The sequence below is a fragment of the Schistocerca americana genome, chromosome 7 (assembly GCF_021461395.2).
Source record: "Schistocerca americana isolate TAMUIC-IGC-003095 chromosome 7, iqSchAmer2.1, whole genome shotgun sequence".
NCBI lineage: Eukaryota > Metazoa > Arthropoda > Insecta > Orthoptera > Acrididae > Schistocerca > Schistocerca americana.
The window spans coordinates 396,797,624-396,811,523 of NC_060125.1; the positions used below are offsets into that span (position 1 = coordinate 396,797,624).

A 13,900-nucleotide genomic window follows, 5' to 3' on the forward strand; every position below is an offset into this window, starting at 1 on the left:
ATGTCTACTTGTATCACTGTTTTTCTACATATCTACGTATAAGTATTGATGTGTCCAAGGCTACATCAGAAATCCCATTTCTCTGTCGGAAGCCTGTTGCTCCGGCTTTCGAGAGATGTTTAGAAGGCAATGAAATTTCAAGTAAAATTTCAATAAATGATCACATACAAAATATTACTCTACGTTGCAGAAAAGTCAATTTTTTATACAGTTTTCATCTTGCATTTAGATTTTAGTCTTGTACTTGTGTTTCCTATACATCACGTAGACACTGCATGCGTTTTCATTCACATTAAACTAGTATTGAATTGTTATTATTGTCACCGACAGCGTTCAGTGCTTGCGATAATGATACTATGCTGTTTCCTAAGTTATGAAATTATTGAATATTTCGTCCCGACAGCGATGTTATTGGTATCCAGTCATATCTATCGATACTTGCTTACGTAAGGTATGTTTATAGGTCTCTGAATACCTGTGTGTGTGTGAGAGAGTGACGGGAGTAGCTGTCGGAGAATGATCCACTGCAAGTGCTGGTTCCGTGCTCTCAGATGATTCAACACATCTGACGGGATGGAGCTATGAACAGCAGATTCAAGGAAGCCGGAAGCAGCACACCTCCATAATTTTCAACACGCAAAAAACGAACCATGAGGTGACTGTGAAACATTTAAGTCGTATCCACATGGACCGAGCATTCCAACGTTGAGCGTGTTGAGCTTCTGACGTCATGGAGTGTAAGAAGCACGTTGGGAAGTATTTCCGAACCTGCCGGAGAATAACTAACACGATAGAGATTTTAAATGTGTGTTTGAACGTTCACCAATGAAATGAGAGAACCCCACCTGTATCACAGGCTCGTCATCCGAGGCATGCGAGAAAGACAGAACGCGGCGCGCACGTCACGAAGTCAGGCCTGAGCTCGCTCGCTCGCTCAACTCAGCAAACAAACTGCATTTCTACACCTGTTAACTAGTGACTAGGTGTGTACGTACAAACTGGAATCCGCCATTATGGAGTCTTACTGTTATTAGTCCTACAATGGTCGGAAGTCCAAAGACCTACTAATAATTTGCTACGACTGTGCTGGGATACAATACAGTTAAAACCAAGCCAAAATGATTGTCAGTTGCAAAAGCCAGCACTTCTTGTACGAAATGAAGACTATTGAGCAGAAGCGACTAAATAATATAAACAAGGCGATATAAAATTTTTATTGTCTAATGATCTTAAATTAAGTTTTGTTGTAGCACTGTTAATCAGTAAGATTTCATAACAGCAGATTGGTGTACAAGTTGCAGTTCTCGTTAGGACGTACACACACAGGTGCGAGTTAACAGGTTTAGGAGCGTATTTTGTCTGCTGAGCTGAGCGAGCGAACGAGTTCAGGCCTACCTTCGTGACGTACGTGCCGCGGCCTGTCTTTCTCGTAGTTCTCGATGCCATCTCTCTTCAGTACAGAGTCACGAGACGCCATATTGGATTTAAAAAAAATGGTTCAAATAGCTCTGAGCACTATGGGACTTAACTTCTAAGGCCATCAGTCCCCGAGAACTTAGAACTACTTAAACCTAACTAACCTAAGGACATCACACTCATCCATGCCCGAGGCAGGATTCGAACCTGCGACCGTAGCGGTCGCGCAGTTCCAGACTGTAGCGCCTAGAACCGCTCGGCTACCCCGGCCGGCACATTGGATTTCAGCTCGAGCCCGTATGTATATAAGCCGTTTATAAGCATCCGCAAATTGAAGATCTCTCGAAAACCCGTCGTTATTTGTGGGATTTGTTGTAATAAAATTTCTGGAAACGTCATATTGGTGATTAAAGAAGTATTGTAACTTGGGTATTGTGAAAGTATGCCGTTTGAAGGCAACGGCGCACTAAGCAAGGCAGTTTTCTTGGTGCAGTTTGTTATAATTGTCACACTACAATTAAAGCTTTCAGGAGATGGAGAGAAGCAAAGTACGGTCGCACAGGACTCCTGGTCCGTAAAGCGCAATGAGGAGCAACGAAAAAGCGCAAGGTAACGCATGGTGTGTTGCGGGTTCGCGCTTCACTGGATCCTAAAATTCTTTTTAGTAGCCTTCAAGTATTGTGATACGTTCTAATACTTTCTTATTAGTTTCGTTGTAGTGTATTCCGTAGTAATCGATGTTATGTGAATATAAGTGCGCTCTTTCTGAGGAGAGAGTTTGTTCGATTGACAGTGTTGGAACAAATATCTATAACTAGTGTCAAAAGAGTAACAGTGCTCCATAAAAATAAAGGTAAATATGATGAACAGCGTAAAGAAACATTACGCAATGTTAAACTGTGCTTATGTTTCGGAAATGAAGTGATAGTGCGACCTCAAGACTAGACGGGAGGAAACGCAGATGCCAATAAATTGTAAGTAATTACTTATTTTCATAAAACAACACTTCGTGAACTGTTTGATAATATAAAAGTAACACATATAATAACAAACTGTATCGTTCTAGAATCCACTGAAGATGCCTTAGAGTAAAAAAAGGGCGAAACGCGCAGCAAGAATAGGCGGTTTTATTTACAAAACAGAAATAATCAGTAAATATTTAATCAAAATGAATGCTAAGTATATTAAACCGATCACGTAGGATAATGGTGTTGTTTACAATTGATTGTTTAGAACTTAAAATAGGTTATTGTAACAAGCATATAAGAATACGCGAACAGTGGCCTCATATCAAATTAATAACCAACTACAGAATATTCTATGTAGCAAAGCAAAGTATGGTCTCGTAGAGCAAGCAGAGAGTTTACAGACACCAATAGAACGTATCAATTAAGTGAATATACCACAGTGATCTCTTCTGTCGAAAGGGCACGAAAATTCCGCTTTAAAAAATCATTTTGTTTCTAATGGGAAAGAAACAGACTTTTCCGTTGTCTCTGAGCGCTTCATGAAAGGCATGATGAGCAGTATTTTCATGGGATAACTCCTGCTGTATCCCTGAAAAAAATCAAAGGTTGAAAATATCTGCCAAACACCAAAACAAATGTGCATGTAGACTGTTGCTAGCGAAATGGGGCGGCAGTCTTACTCTATTCCAATTTTATCACCTATGAATTTTTTTTATCAGGCCCAAGAGCGTCAGGCAAGAGCAGAGTTTTCCAAACGATTTTATAATCACAGAAAACCAATCCGTCTATATCAACAAGGCGAAGTTCAGTACACATCTCATCAGTATTACCCGTTATCTCAGATGTTTCAAGACGAAAAGAAGTCGTTTACATTAGTAATTGCCTCAGTGACTCAGCAGTTCAGAGTACGTATATAAAGTACCTCAGAGACTGGTGAGCGATAAGTGCCCGTCGAAATGTTGGCAGCCATCTTCTTTGCAGCTTTGGTGGCTGTCGGCTCCACGCAATCGACAGATAACAAGTTCCCGGATGGCTTCTTTATGGGATGTGCAACGGCTTCCTACCAGATAGAGGGAGCGTGGAACGAAGATGGTGAGTGCCCATTTTAAAAGCGTAACTCCAACTTCATTAGCACAGCAGTCTGAAAACTTTAACGTAATGAAATGCGTAATGAAATGCACTCGTTTACTCTTTACGAAGAGAAAGTCCTTATTTCGAGAAGTAGCTTGTACACAGATAATTCTTGATAAAGGCGGAGTTTCTTTCCTGACGTCATCTGAAAATGAAAGTATAACTACTATATTTTTACAACAAAACATCGCAAAATAGGTAATGTATTCAATTTTAAGACTTGGCTGTGCTTTTAAACCATTTCAACATTTTCTACCAAAAGGAAACCTGAGACTGAATTTCAGAGAAATTCTCATATTCAAGTAACTCTGGTACGACACGTTTTCAGCACAACCAATAATTTTTGCAGGAGCCGTAAGTGATTAGCAGTTGATAATTCTTGGAGACGTTTCGGACATGATTGGACGGTCTGGCTGTCTGAAATTTCTGATTGTTAGTAACGGTTATAAATAAATCAGAGCTACTACAATTAACACGTACTTAAGTGACATGCAAGTGTACTCAACAGCGATCGCCATTATGTGGCTGGGAAGGTCACCTAATGCTTGGATCTTCCTGTTAAGATCTGTCAAAAGAACTGCAAACGAAACAGCAAGTTCTAGTAAACCTCTTCAAAGTCAATAGCGAAATGTAATCACTTGAATAATATGCAACACGGAAGTACAAGATTTCGGGGAACTGGTTGAATCTCTTCATTGCTATAAAAGTGACGCGAAGATGTGTGGAAACACATCCAGAAATATGGCCTACATGGAAAGATACCCTCTTATATAGAAAACTTTAGGTCCATGAAATCGTATAATAATTCTATCCGACTATGCCCACTAAGAGCACTGACTTAATTTCTTGAGTTTCTGAATGTTTATTTAATATCTAAGAGCCACAGTCCGTGCGTTTCCGTTGGCGTCGGAAAGTAATCCGATTTTGTGACATATTACAAGTTCCTTAACAAGGGTGGATTATGTAGTTTCACCGAGTGCTTTGGTTGTTAGGTTCTTGAATCTCTGTGTATTAATCTAATTTAATAGACACAGTTCCTGCGTTTTCGTCAGGGTCTACAATAGAGATCCGCAGCACGTGCCGATAGTCCGTTTATCTGCACAGTGGCTCCAGGAACACTATTCGCAGTTTAAACACCCTCGCTGGCCACCAAACTCCCCTGACATTAAAATTTTTGAGCATATCTGGGATGCCTGGCATCCCGCTGTGCAGAAGAGATCTTCATCCCCTCGTTCCAGCATTACTTCAAACATTATTCGAGTCAATGCCACCTCGTGTTGCGGCACTTCTGCGTGCTTGCGGCAGTCCTACACGATTTGAGGCAGGTGTAATAGTTCCTTTGGCTCTTCAGTGTATGATAGAATAAGAATGATGTATTATCGTATGTATATGGTAGAATGAAAGAAGAAGACAATCTTACTTTGCACAGTGTATTAGTAAGGGACATAAAATGGAAACAAGGCTGAACACCCTAAACGTATCATGTTCTGATAATCACGTGGCCTAACCTTTAACACGATGTGAGCATGTTTGACCCGGTCTGTCACCTAGACTTACTATTTAGAAACCTCAGAGTTAAAAGACACAAACGATTATATTACACATGACGTATTGAGGTGGTAGCCTTTTTTTGCAAAACCAAGGGGTGACTTTACTTCTATCCTGCAAACTCCAGCAAAGATTGTGAACGCAGCGTACAGCTTACGACGGTTATTTGGTACACCTACACAGGGTGGTCAGGAACAAGCTGAAAAGCTCGTAAGAGTACTGCAGGGCAGGTTGTACTAACTGTTAAGAAGAAAATTCTATATGTTGCACACTTTCCAAGATAATTAGTATTGAAGTAAGCCAATCAGGCTGGTGCGTGCGCAAATTGAAGCGGCCCGCCAGAGACAATGTCGCCAAATGTTTTTTAGTTTGGTGGCCTATATCTCAGCAAAATGGTTCGCTAGATACAATTAGCGTAGATTATAGCCCTGCACGAGGCCGCGCAGTATTTGGCTCGGGTTCGACCCTTACTACAGTCATCTCTAACTACAGTCCGGGTTCCCGGGTTAGATTCCCGGCGGGGTCAGGGATTTTCTCTGCCTCGTGATGACTGAGTGTTGTGTGATGTCCTTAGGTCAATTAGGTTTAAGTAGTTCTAAGTTCTAGGGGACTGATGACCATAGATGTTAAGTCCCATAGTACTCAGAGCCATTTGAACCATTAATGCCCAAAAAATCGGAAAAAATTTACCAAGAAACGAATCGCCAGAGCCTTCATTCCAATTTGAATGAATTTTGTATCATGCTTACAAACTTATGGGCAACGGCCTTGCCGCAGTGGTTACACCGGTTCAGGTGACATCACAGAAGTTAAGCGCTGTCGGCTGTGGTCGGCACTTGGATGGGTGACCATCCAGGCCGCCATGCTTTGTTGTCATTTTTCCGGCTGCACTCAACCTCGTGATGCCAATTGAGGAGCTACTCGACCGAATAGTAGCGGCTTCGGTCAACAATACATCTTACGACAGCGAGAGCGGTGTGCAGACCCACGCCCCTCCTATCCGCATACTCGATGAGGATGACACGGCGGTCGGATGGTCCCGGTAGGTCACTCGTGGCCTGAAGATGGAGTGAGTGCTTACAAACTTACGAGAAACTGAGTTTTTATATAGAAAATGGTTTGCATAGAAAGATTTCAGTGAATGCGTACTGTGCGAGACTGTTCGTTCATAGTCGACTTTTCGTCTGCTCCAGAAATGCATACGTAGAAGCTAACAACGTCGAAGGTATAGATGAAGCAGCAGTTTCATGCTAATCTAAAGCGAAGTGTGAAGGTAATGATGTCACATCATGCAATTCTATCAGTGGGAGTCGTGGCGTGCTCCTTTAACCCACTCTACTGGCACACCTCGTGTGGGAGTTTCTGAGGTTAGGAAAGCCGAACTCTCAAATCGTCAGGAAACCGAAGGAATGGAGTAATGATGATGCCTCGGCAAACCGAAGCCAATCATGTGTCTACGGAGTCAGTTCTCTTTCAGTTTACACTATCTGATCACGACTACCCGGACACGCCTATGTAATGCGGAAGTATTCACTAGATGTGGCACCTGCCAGTAAAAAAGTGGCGTGGGTACTGTATTTTTGGAAGACATACAAAAACGGCAAAATTAGACGGTTAGGAGAGCTCAGTGACTTCCGAATGTGACCAGTCACTGGATGAAAACTGAGTAAAAGTCCGCCAGAGATATTTTTGTTTTTTATTTTTTTATTTTTTTATTTGGCCTTTGAGTGTGTACTCAATTTAGCCATCGGCAACACATAGTGACAGTGTACACATAATAGAATAAACAAATACAGAAATGCATATTTACAAGAATAAAAAGCTTAACTATTACAGTTTTGTACATAATGTTTTAAAAAATTGAATTGAATTGAAATGGAAAATAATTAAATGTGTCTTGGCTTACAATTCACACGACTTCTGAAATATCTTCATCAGCAAGACATATTTATAATTTATGCACACCATTAAAACCTACAGATTATAACCAGTGCTCTTGATTAAGTTAACTATCACTTTATATAGACGAATGTCTTTAGTATACAAAAGAGAAGAAGCTGATTGAGGAAGATGGCAGCCCATACTCAGCAATGTCTTCAGAAACACCAACCGTTCACGGTCAAATTTGGGGCCCATAAATAAGATGTGGTTGACATCAGCTTCCGACTCAGGATCACACTGACATGCTGGTGAACTGTAAACGTTGATCCGACGTAGATGTTGTGGGAAAGAGGCATGATTGAAGCGGAGTCTTATGATGGTCAGAGATACTTTATCAATTTAAAGGTGCCATACCGATTGTTGGTTTTGTGACTGTGAAGTGGAATGTCGAAGAAACAACCACATTTAAACCAAGACCAGGGATACCTCATTTCACGACGGACAGGGAAGGTGAAGGACTGCGGAACGTTGTTGAGAAAAAAATTGGTTGAAGTCAGCCGAAGAAATCACACGTGAGGTCCAAAGCGCTACCGGAATTCAGCTAGCACAAATACAGTGCGCAGCGACTTAAATATATAGTGTGCAACTGTCGAGCAGCTCTTCATAAGACAAACGTATCTGTCGTCAGTGATAAGAGACGCTTGAGGTGGTGTAAAGAGGGACGCCTCTGGACAGCGGCTGATTGGATACGAATGATTGTGGGTGATGAATCACGTTATCGCAGTCCGGTGGAAGAGATTGGGTTGTCGAATGTCTGTAGAATGTTGCCTACCATCATGAGAAAGTGCCAATAGTGCCGCACGGAGGAGTTGGTGTTACCGTATGGCAATAATTATAGTGACCGCGGTGAGGTCCTCTTATTGCACTTAGGAAAGAACTAAATGCGGAAGGGTATGAACACATTTCACAGCATTGTGTCCTGCATACATAGAGGAACAGTGTGGAGAGGATAACCGATTTTATCAGTATGACAGTGTAGCGTGTCAGAAAGTAGCGTCTTTGAGGCAACGATTTGTGGTTAATAAGTTCCCTGAGAAGCACTGCCTGCACGGAGACCCGACTTGAGCCAAATGCAACACCTTTGAGATCAGGCCCCTACTGACGTTCATATTGATAGTGTCAGCAGCAGAGTAAATTCCGTTATAAAGACGAAGGAAGAATACCCCCAGTATTAGCCTCCACTATTACTTGTCCGGACACTTTCGTCCATATTGCATATTCGCTGATATCCAATCGACTACGAGCCCCCCCCCCCCCCCCCCCCCCACCTTCCCATGCCGCGCGGGGTAGCCGTGCGGTCTCAGGCGGCTTGTCACGTTTCGCCCGTCTCGCCCCGTCGGAGGTTCGAGTCCTCCCTCGGGCATGGGTATCTGCGTTGTCGTTAGCATGAGTTAGTTTGAGTTAGATTAAGTAGTGAGATAGCTTAGGGACCGAGGACCTCATCAGTTTGGTCTCATAGTCCTTACCACAAGTTTCCAATTACTACCAGCCCAAGTATTGCTAATCGTAGAAGCTAACTTTGTGGATGGTATTGATGGAGCAGCAGTTACACCCTCATCTGAAACAATGAGTGAGAACTATGACGTCAAGTGATATTGCCACTGTATTATCCACTGTAGTACTCGTACGCGGTAGATACAACAGTTAGTAAAATGTAATTCGAAATTTGGTTTCAACACGATAGTGATTTAGAAGGCATGGCTCTATTCGAGGTTGTTTCTTCCCGCCTTTGAAGTGATTTACCCTGCCAGTTACAGGGGGCACTACAGCTCAATGTGGACTCCGGAGCACGGTGCAAACCAAACTTTTTCATAATAATTATAATAATAATATACAGAAGAATGGAAAAGAAAATTGAGGATGCGCTAGATGACGAACAGTTTGGCTTTAGGGAAGGTAAAGGCACCAGAGAGGCAATTCTGACGTTGCGGCTAATAATGGGAGAAAGACTAAAGAAAAATCAAGACACGTTCATAGGATTTGACGATCCGGAAAAAGCGTTCGACAATGGGATATTGAGCAAGATTTTCGAAATTCTGAGAAAAATAGGGGTACGTTATAGGGAGAGACTGCCCATATACAATATGTACAAAAGCCAAGAGGGAACAATAAGAGTGGACGACCAAGAAAAAAGTGCTCGTATTAAAAAGGGTGTCAGACAAGGACGTAGTATTTCGCCCATACTGTTCTATCTCTACATCGAGGAAGCAATGATGGAAATAAAAAAAAAGGTTCAAGGTGAAATTAAAATTCAAGGTGAAACGATATCAGTGATACGATTCTTTAATGACATTCATATCCTGAGTGAAAGTGAAGAAGAATTACATCATCTGCTGAATGGAATGAATAGTCTAATGAGTACAGAGTGTGGATTGATAGTGAATCGAAGAAGGCGAAGGTAATGAGAAGTACTAGAAATGAGAACAGCGAGGAACTTAACCTCAGGATTGATGGTCACGAAGTAGATGAAGTTAAGGAATTCTGCTGCCTAGGCAGTAAAATTACGAGTGAAGGACGGAATAAGGAGGATATCAAAAGCAGACTAGCAATGGCAAAAGGGGCATTCCTGGCTAAGAGAAGTCTACTAATATCAAACATCGGCCTTAATGTGAGGAAGATATTTCTGAGAATGTACGTCTGTAGTACAGCGTTGTATAGTACTGAAACATGGACTGTGGGAAAACCGGAACAGAAGAGAAGCATTTGAGATGTGGTGCTACAGACGAATGTTGAAAATTAGGTGGACTGATAAGGTAAGCAATGAGGAGGTTCTGTGCAGAATCGGAGAGGAAAGTAATATGTGGAAAACACAGATAAGCAGAAGGGACAGGATGATACGGCATCTGCTACGACATGAGGGAATGACTTCCATAGTACTAGAGGGAGCTGTAGAGGGCGGAAACTGTAGAGGAAGACAGTGACTGGAATACATCCAGCAAATAACAGAGGGCGCAGATTGCAAGTGCTATTCTGAGATGAAGGGGTTATCACGGGAGAGGAAATCGTTGCGGGTCGCATCAAACCAGTGAGGAGACTGATGAGCTCGCCTCAAAAAGAAAAAAAAATCCAGAAGTGAATGAAGTGATAAGTGACAGAATATTATTTCTGGATCTACTGAGCATCGAGGACGAGACATAAGGAAGTTCAATCTGTCACTCCACTACTGAGACAGACAGCCATGCAATATCGTTTTTTTTTTTTTTAACTGATTTCTCTTCCTTCAAACTTGATGGTATTTTCAACTGTTGCAATGACTATGTCTTGCATGTTGCCAGTCTATGAGGCATGTTCGACACTGATCCCCAGGACGATTTTTTATAAATTTGGGTGGTGTTGGGTGTGATCAAAGAGGAACTTATTTGCTGCCACACTTTTTGAGTGCTACAAGTTACCTGGTGTTCATTCGAGATGTGTCGCTACCTTTTCTTGAGACTCTCGCCCTTGTTATCCTTGATAAGACGTCCTCTGGAAACAGTGATGCATCAGTGTTTGCTTCGTGCCCCCCACCCTCCCCTCCACCGCCTCGCCGGTGCCAGACTGAAGACATGACGATTGTGGCACCGTTTCCACAAGACGCATATATGCACATCACACTTCGTAGACCATTCAGAGTTTGCCAGTAACCAAGAAGATCTGGCACGACCTCACTAACGGTCACAGCGTTCTTCATTTGCGAGATTATTTGATGTTACTTCAGTGATTAAAAAGTCAAGTCAAATTTACAAGGAAGTTGGCAACAGCAAAAAAATGGCTCTGAGCACTATGGGACTCAACATCTTAGGTCATAAGTCCCCTAGAACTTAGAACTACTTAAACCTAACTAACCTAAGGACATCACACACACCCATGCCCGAGGCAGGATTCGAACCTGCGACCGTAGCAGCCTCGCGGTTCCGGACTGCAGCGCCAGAACCGCACGGCCACCGCGGCCGGCTGGCAACAGCAGCAGTCTGCTTATCCAGTATGATGTTACACCCCTGCTGGGCTTTATGCGTGCACTTTTTCAGTTGGGGAAGGTATCATAAGTGCATTATACCCCGTCTGAGGCATGATGGACCACAAGTGTTGCAACTGATCCTTGATATACTGGAGAGTCGTACTGGAATGGGGCTGACGTCTACGGTGGTCCCATGTATGTTCTATCAAGGGCGGATGTGAAGATCTTGCTGGCCACAGAAGTACCTCAAAATCACACATTCCAAGTGTGGACGAGCATTTTCCTATCGAAAAATGCCACCAAATTACTGTTGTATGAAAGATAATACATGAGGTCGCAGGATGTCTGTGTCGTACCGCTGTGCCTAAAGAGTTCACTACCAGCCATGACCTCAGTTCACACCCGTTGGTCAACCTTCGACGTTAGGAGACCCACAGCTCTGCCTCTCCCAAAACATTGGAAGAATGAGAGCTCTCCCCACGTCTCAGACAGCCTCGCCGACGATTATCATGGGTTACTCCTAACAGCAATTGATCGCTGAACACAATATGCCCCCATTAATCAGCAGTCCACGCTTCCCAGTAACGTCTTTACCCAAAACGATGCCGTTTGTGTTGTTGGTTAATGGCAGCCAATGCATGGTACTATGTTTTTCTGGCCTTGTTGTTGCTTGTCTCCGACCAATGGTGCAGGATGATACAGAATGGTGCAACTAGTCCACTTCTTTTCCATGGATGTTAGGAGCAGTTTCAAAGGGGCTTCATTGCACTTGCTGCAATCTGTTGATCCACTCTTGGGGTGGTCACATGCTTTGACGACGAGTATGACTGTCCACGTGTTCCCACGCTATCCAACACTGGAATACTGTTGCATCCAAATGTCCGCAAATCTGTGTAACTTGACCAGCGGGCCAAATGGAGACCCATATATAGCCCCCTCTTAAACTCTGTCAGTTGCTGATAACGCTATCTCACATTCGTATGTGGCCTCTCCAAGTCCTTAACAGTGATTATTCAATCACCGCCGCTATATGCGCCGCTTATATACTCTACCAGACTTGTTAACTGTTCTAACACGTGAACAACACTAACGCATTCTGATGGCCATCCTATCTGTCACATAAAATTGCAGGTCCTATAATTTTAATACCCACAGCTGGCGTATACATGTATGAAATTACACTGACAGCCGACCATTTCATAAAACTTTGACACATAGGTGACTAAAGTTTTGTGCAACTATTACCGTATCTACAGTATTACACTGATCTGAATCGCAGGTGGTCAAGAAGAAACGGGAATTGGATGTCTAGAGTGTGCAGATGTAGTTTATGAAAAGAGACAATGTATTTAAAAAAGACAACACAATCAGAAATGGTGCTATCGGAAATGAATGAAACACATGCAACGTAATAGAAAGATAGAATAAAGTAGGAGAATGTAAAGAGAACATATACAGAGATCTCATGCTGAAAAATTACTTGTAAACGTAAAGAAATACGAATCACAAGAACAGGACACATTGAAAAATTATGGAAAGTTCGGGCACCGTAATAGGGACTAAATGATCCAAATTAGGAAGAGAAGAAGAAGAGTCAAAGAAAATGTTACATGCTTTTCAGAAATAAAATGACTCAATGTCACTCTCATTTAATTCCGACCTTTTCATTTATTTAGCAGTTGGCTGATCACGTGATCTTCCTATAACTATTGCATGTCATACAACCTCTGAATGTAAATAATCTCTCTTGTGACTTGTAGCAATATTTAAGATGTTGCTTCTATGTTTCTAAGGCAAGGGAGAGAATATCTGGGACCACATGTTTCACGAGCATCCGGAATACGGAACAAACGGCGACAATGGGGACGTGGCCTGTGATTCTTACCACAAGTACAAGGAGGATGTGCAGATGCTGAAGGCTCTAAATGTGAGTAGACTCTGGGACATTTCACTTATTCTTATCCTTATTACATTTACATTTATACTTCACAAACCTCTTTATGGTGAGAAACGAAGAATATCTCTGTTACCACTATAATTTCCACTCATTTCTTTTTCATTCAATGATGGTTCTTTGGAAGAACGAATGTCACTAAATTTCCATATATGTTCTAACATTCCTGATTTTCCAGTCGTGGTCGATTCGTGATATGTTTGTGGAAGTAATACATTATCTGATTTTTCTTGGAACTAACACTCTCGAATTCAAATTGTAAAGCTCTCAGTTCCACGCAACCCACCTGTTGTAGCGCCTGCCTCTCAAGTTGGATCAGCATCTGTATAGCTCTCTAGCTAAAAGAGCCCAAAATGAAACGTGCCGTTATTCTTACAATCGTCGGTATCTACTCTGTCAATCCGAATTGGTAATTGGCCCCGAGTGTCTAGCGGTACTAACGTTCACACTCCGATTAATTATTGATACCTTTCCATTGTAATAGCTACATGCAAGATAAGTTAAGGATTATCCAAAGGGGCATAATAGCGCCGATATTATTCACGAAATTCAAAGTTGATATGGACGAAAGGTCAGTAGGTACTTGTTTTTGGAGGACGCAGTAGTATTTAGAATAGTCTCAATGCTGGAAAGTGTATCGGAATTCAGGAAGTTCTATACAACATTAACGTTTGGTGTAGGGGCTGCAGTTGACCCTCACCGTAAGCAAATATAACTTGTTAAATATGCTTGTACGCATATGTGAAAGAGGAGACAGTGTTCACGACACACAGCTATACCAAATAACGTCGAAAATAATTCGCTATTGCAAATTCTAAAATGGTTGAAATGGCTCTGAGCACTATGGGACTCAACTTCTTAGGTCATCAGTCCCCTAGAACTTAGAACTACTTAAACCTAACTAACCTAAGGACAGCACACAACACCCAGTCATCACGAGGCAGAGAAAATCCCTGACCCCGCCGGGAATCGAACCCGGGAACCCGGGCGTGGGAAGCGAGAACG

General features: G+C 42.3%; 1 protein-coding gene across 1 annotated transcript in view; it reads left to right on the plus strand.

Annotated features, from left to right (window-relative positions):
• The first annotated feature begins 3,340 nt into the window (after positions 1–3,340).
• LOC124622547 (myrosinase 1-like) overlaps positions 3,341–13,900 on the plus strand; it is a 92,252-nt gene continuing 81,692 nt past the window's right edge. Inside the window, exons 1-2 of the mRNA XM_047148284.1 lie at positions 3,341–3,476; positions 12,735–12,868. Coding sequence (XP_047004240.1) covers positions 3,341–3,476; positions 12,735–12,868 — 270 coding nt within the window. The remainder of the gene's footprint in view (positions 3,477–12,734; positions 12,869–13,900) is intronic.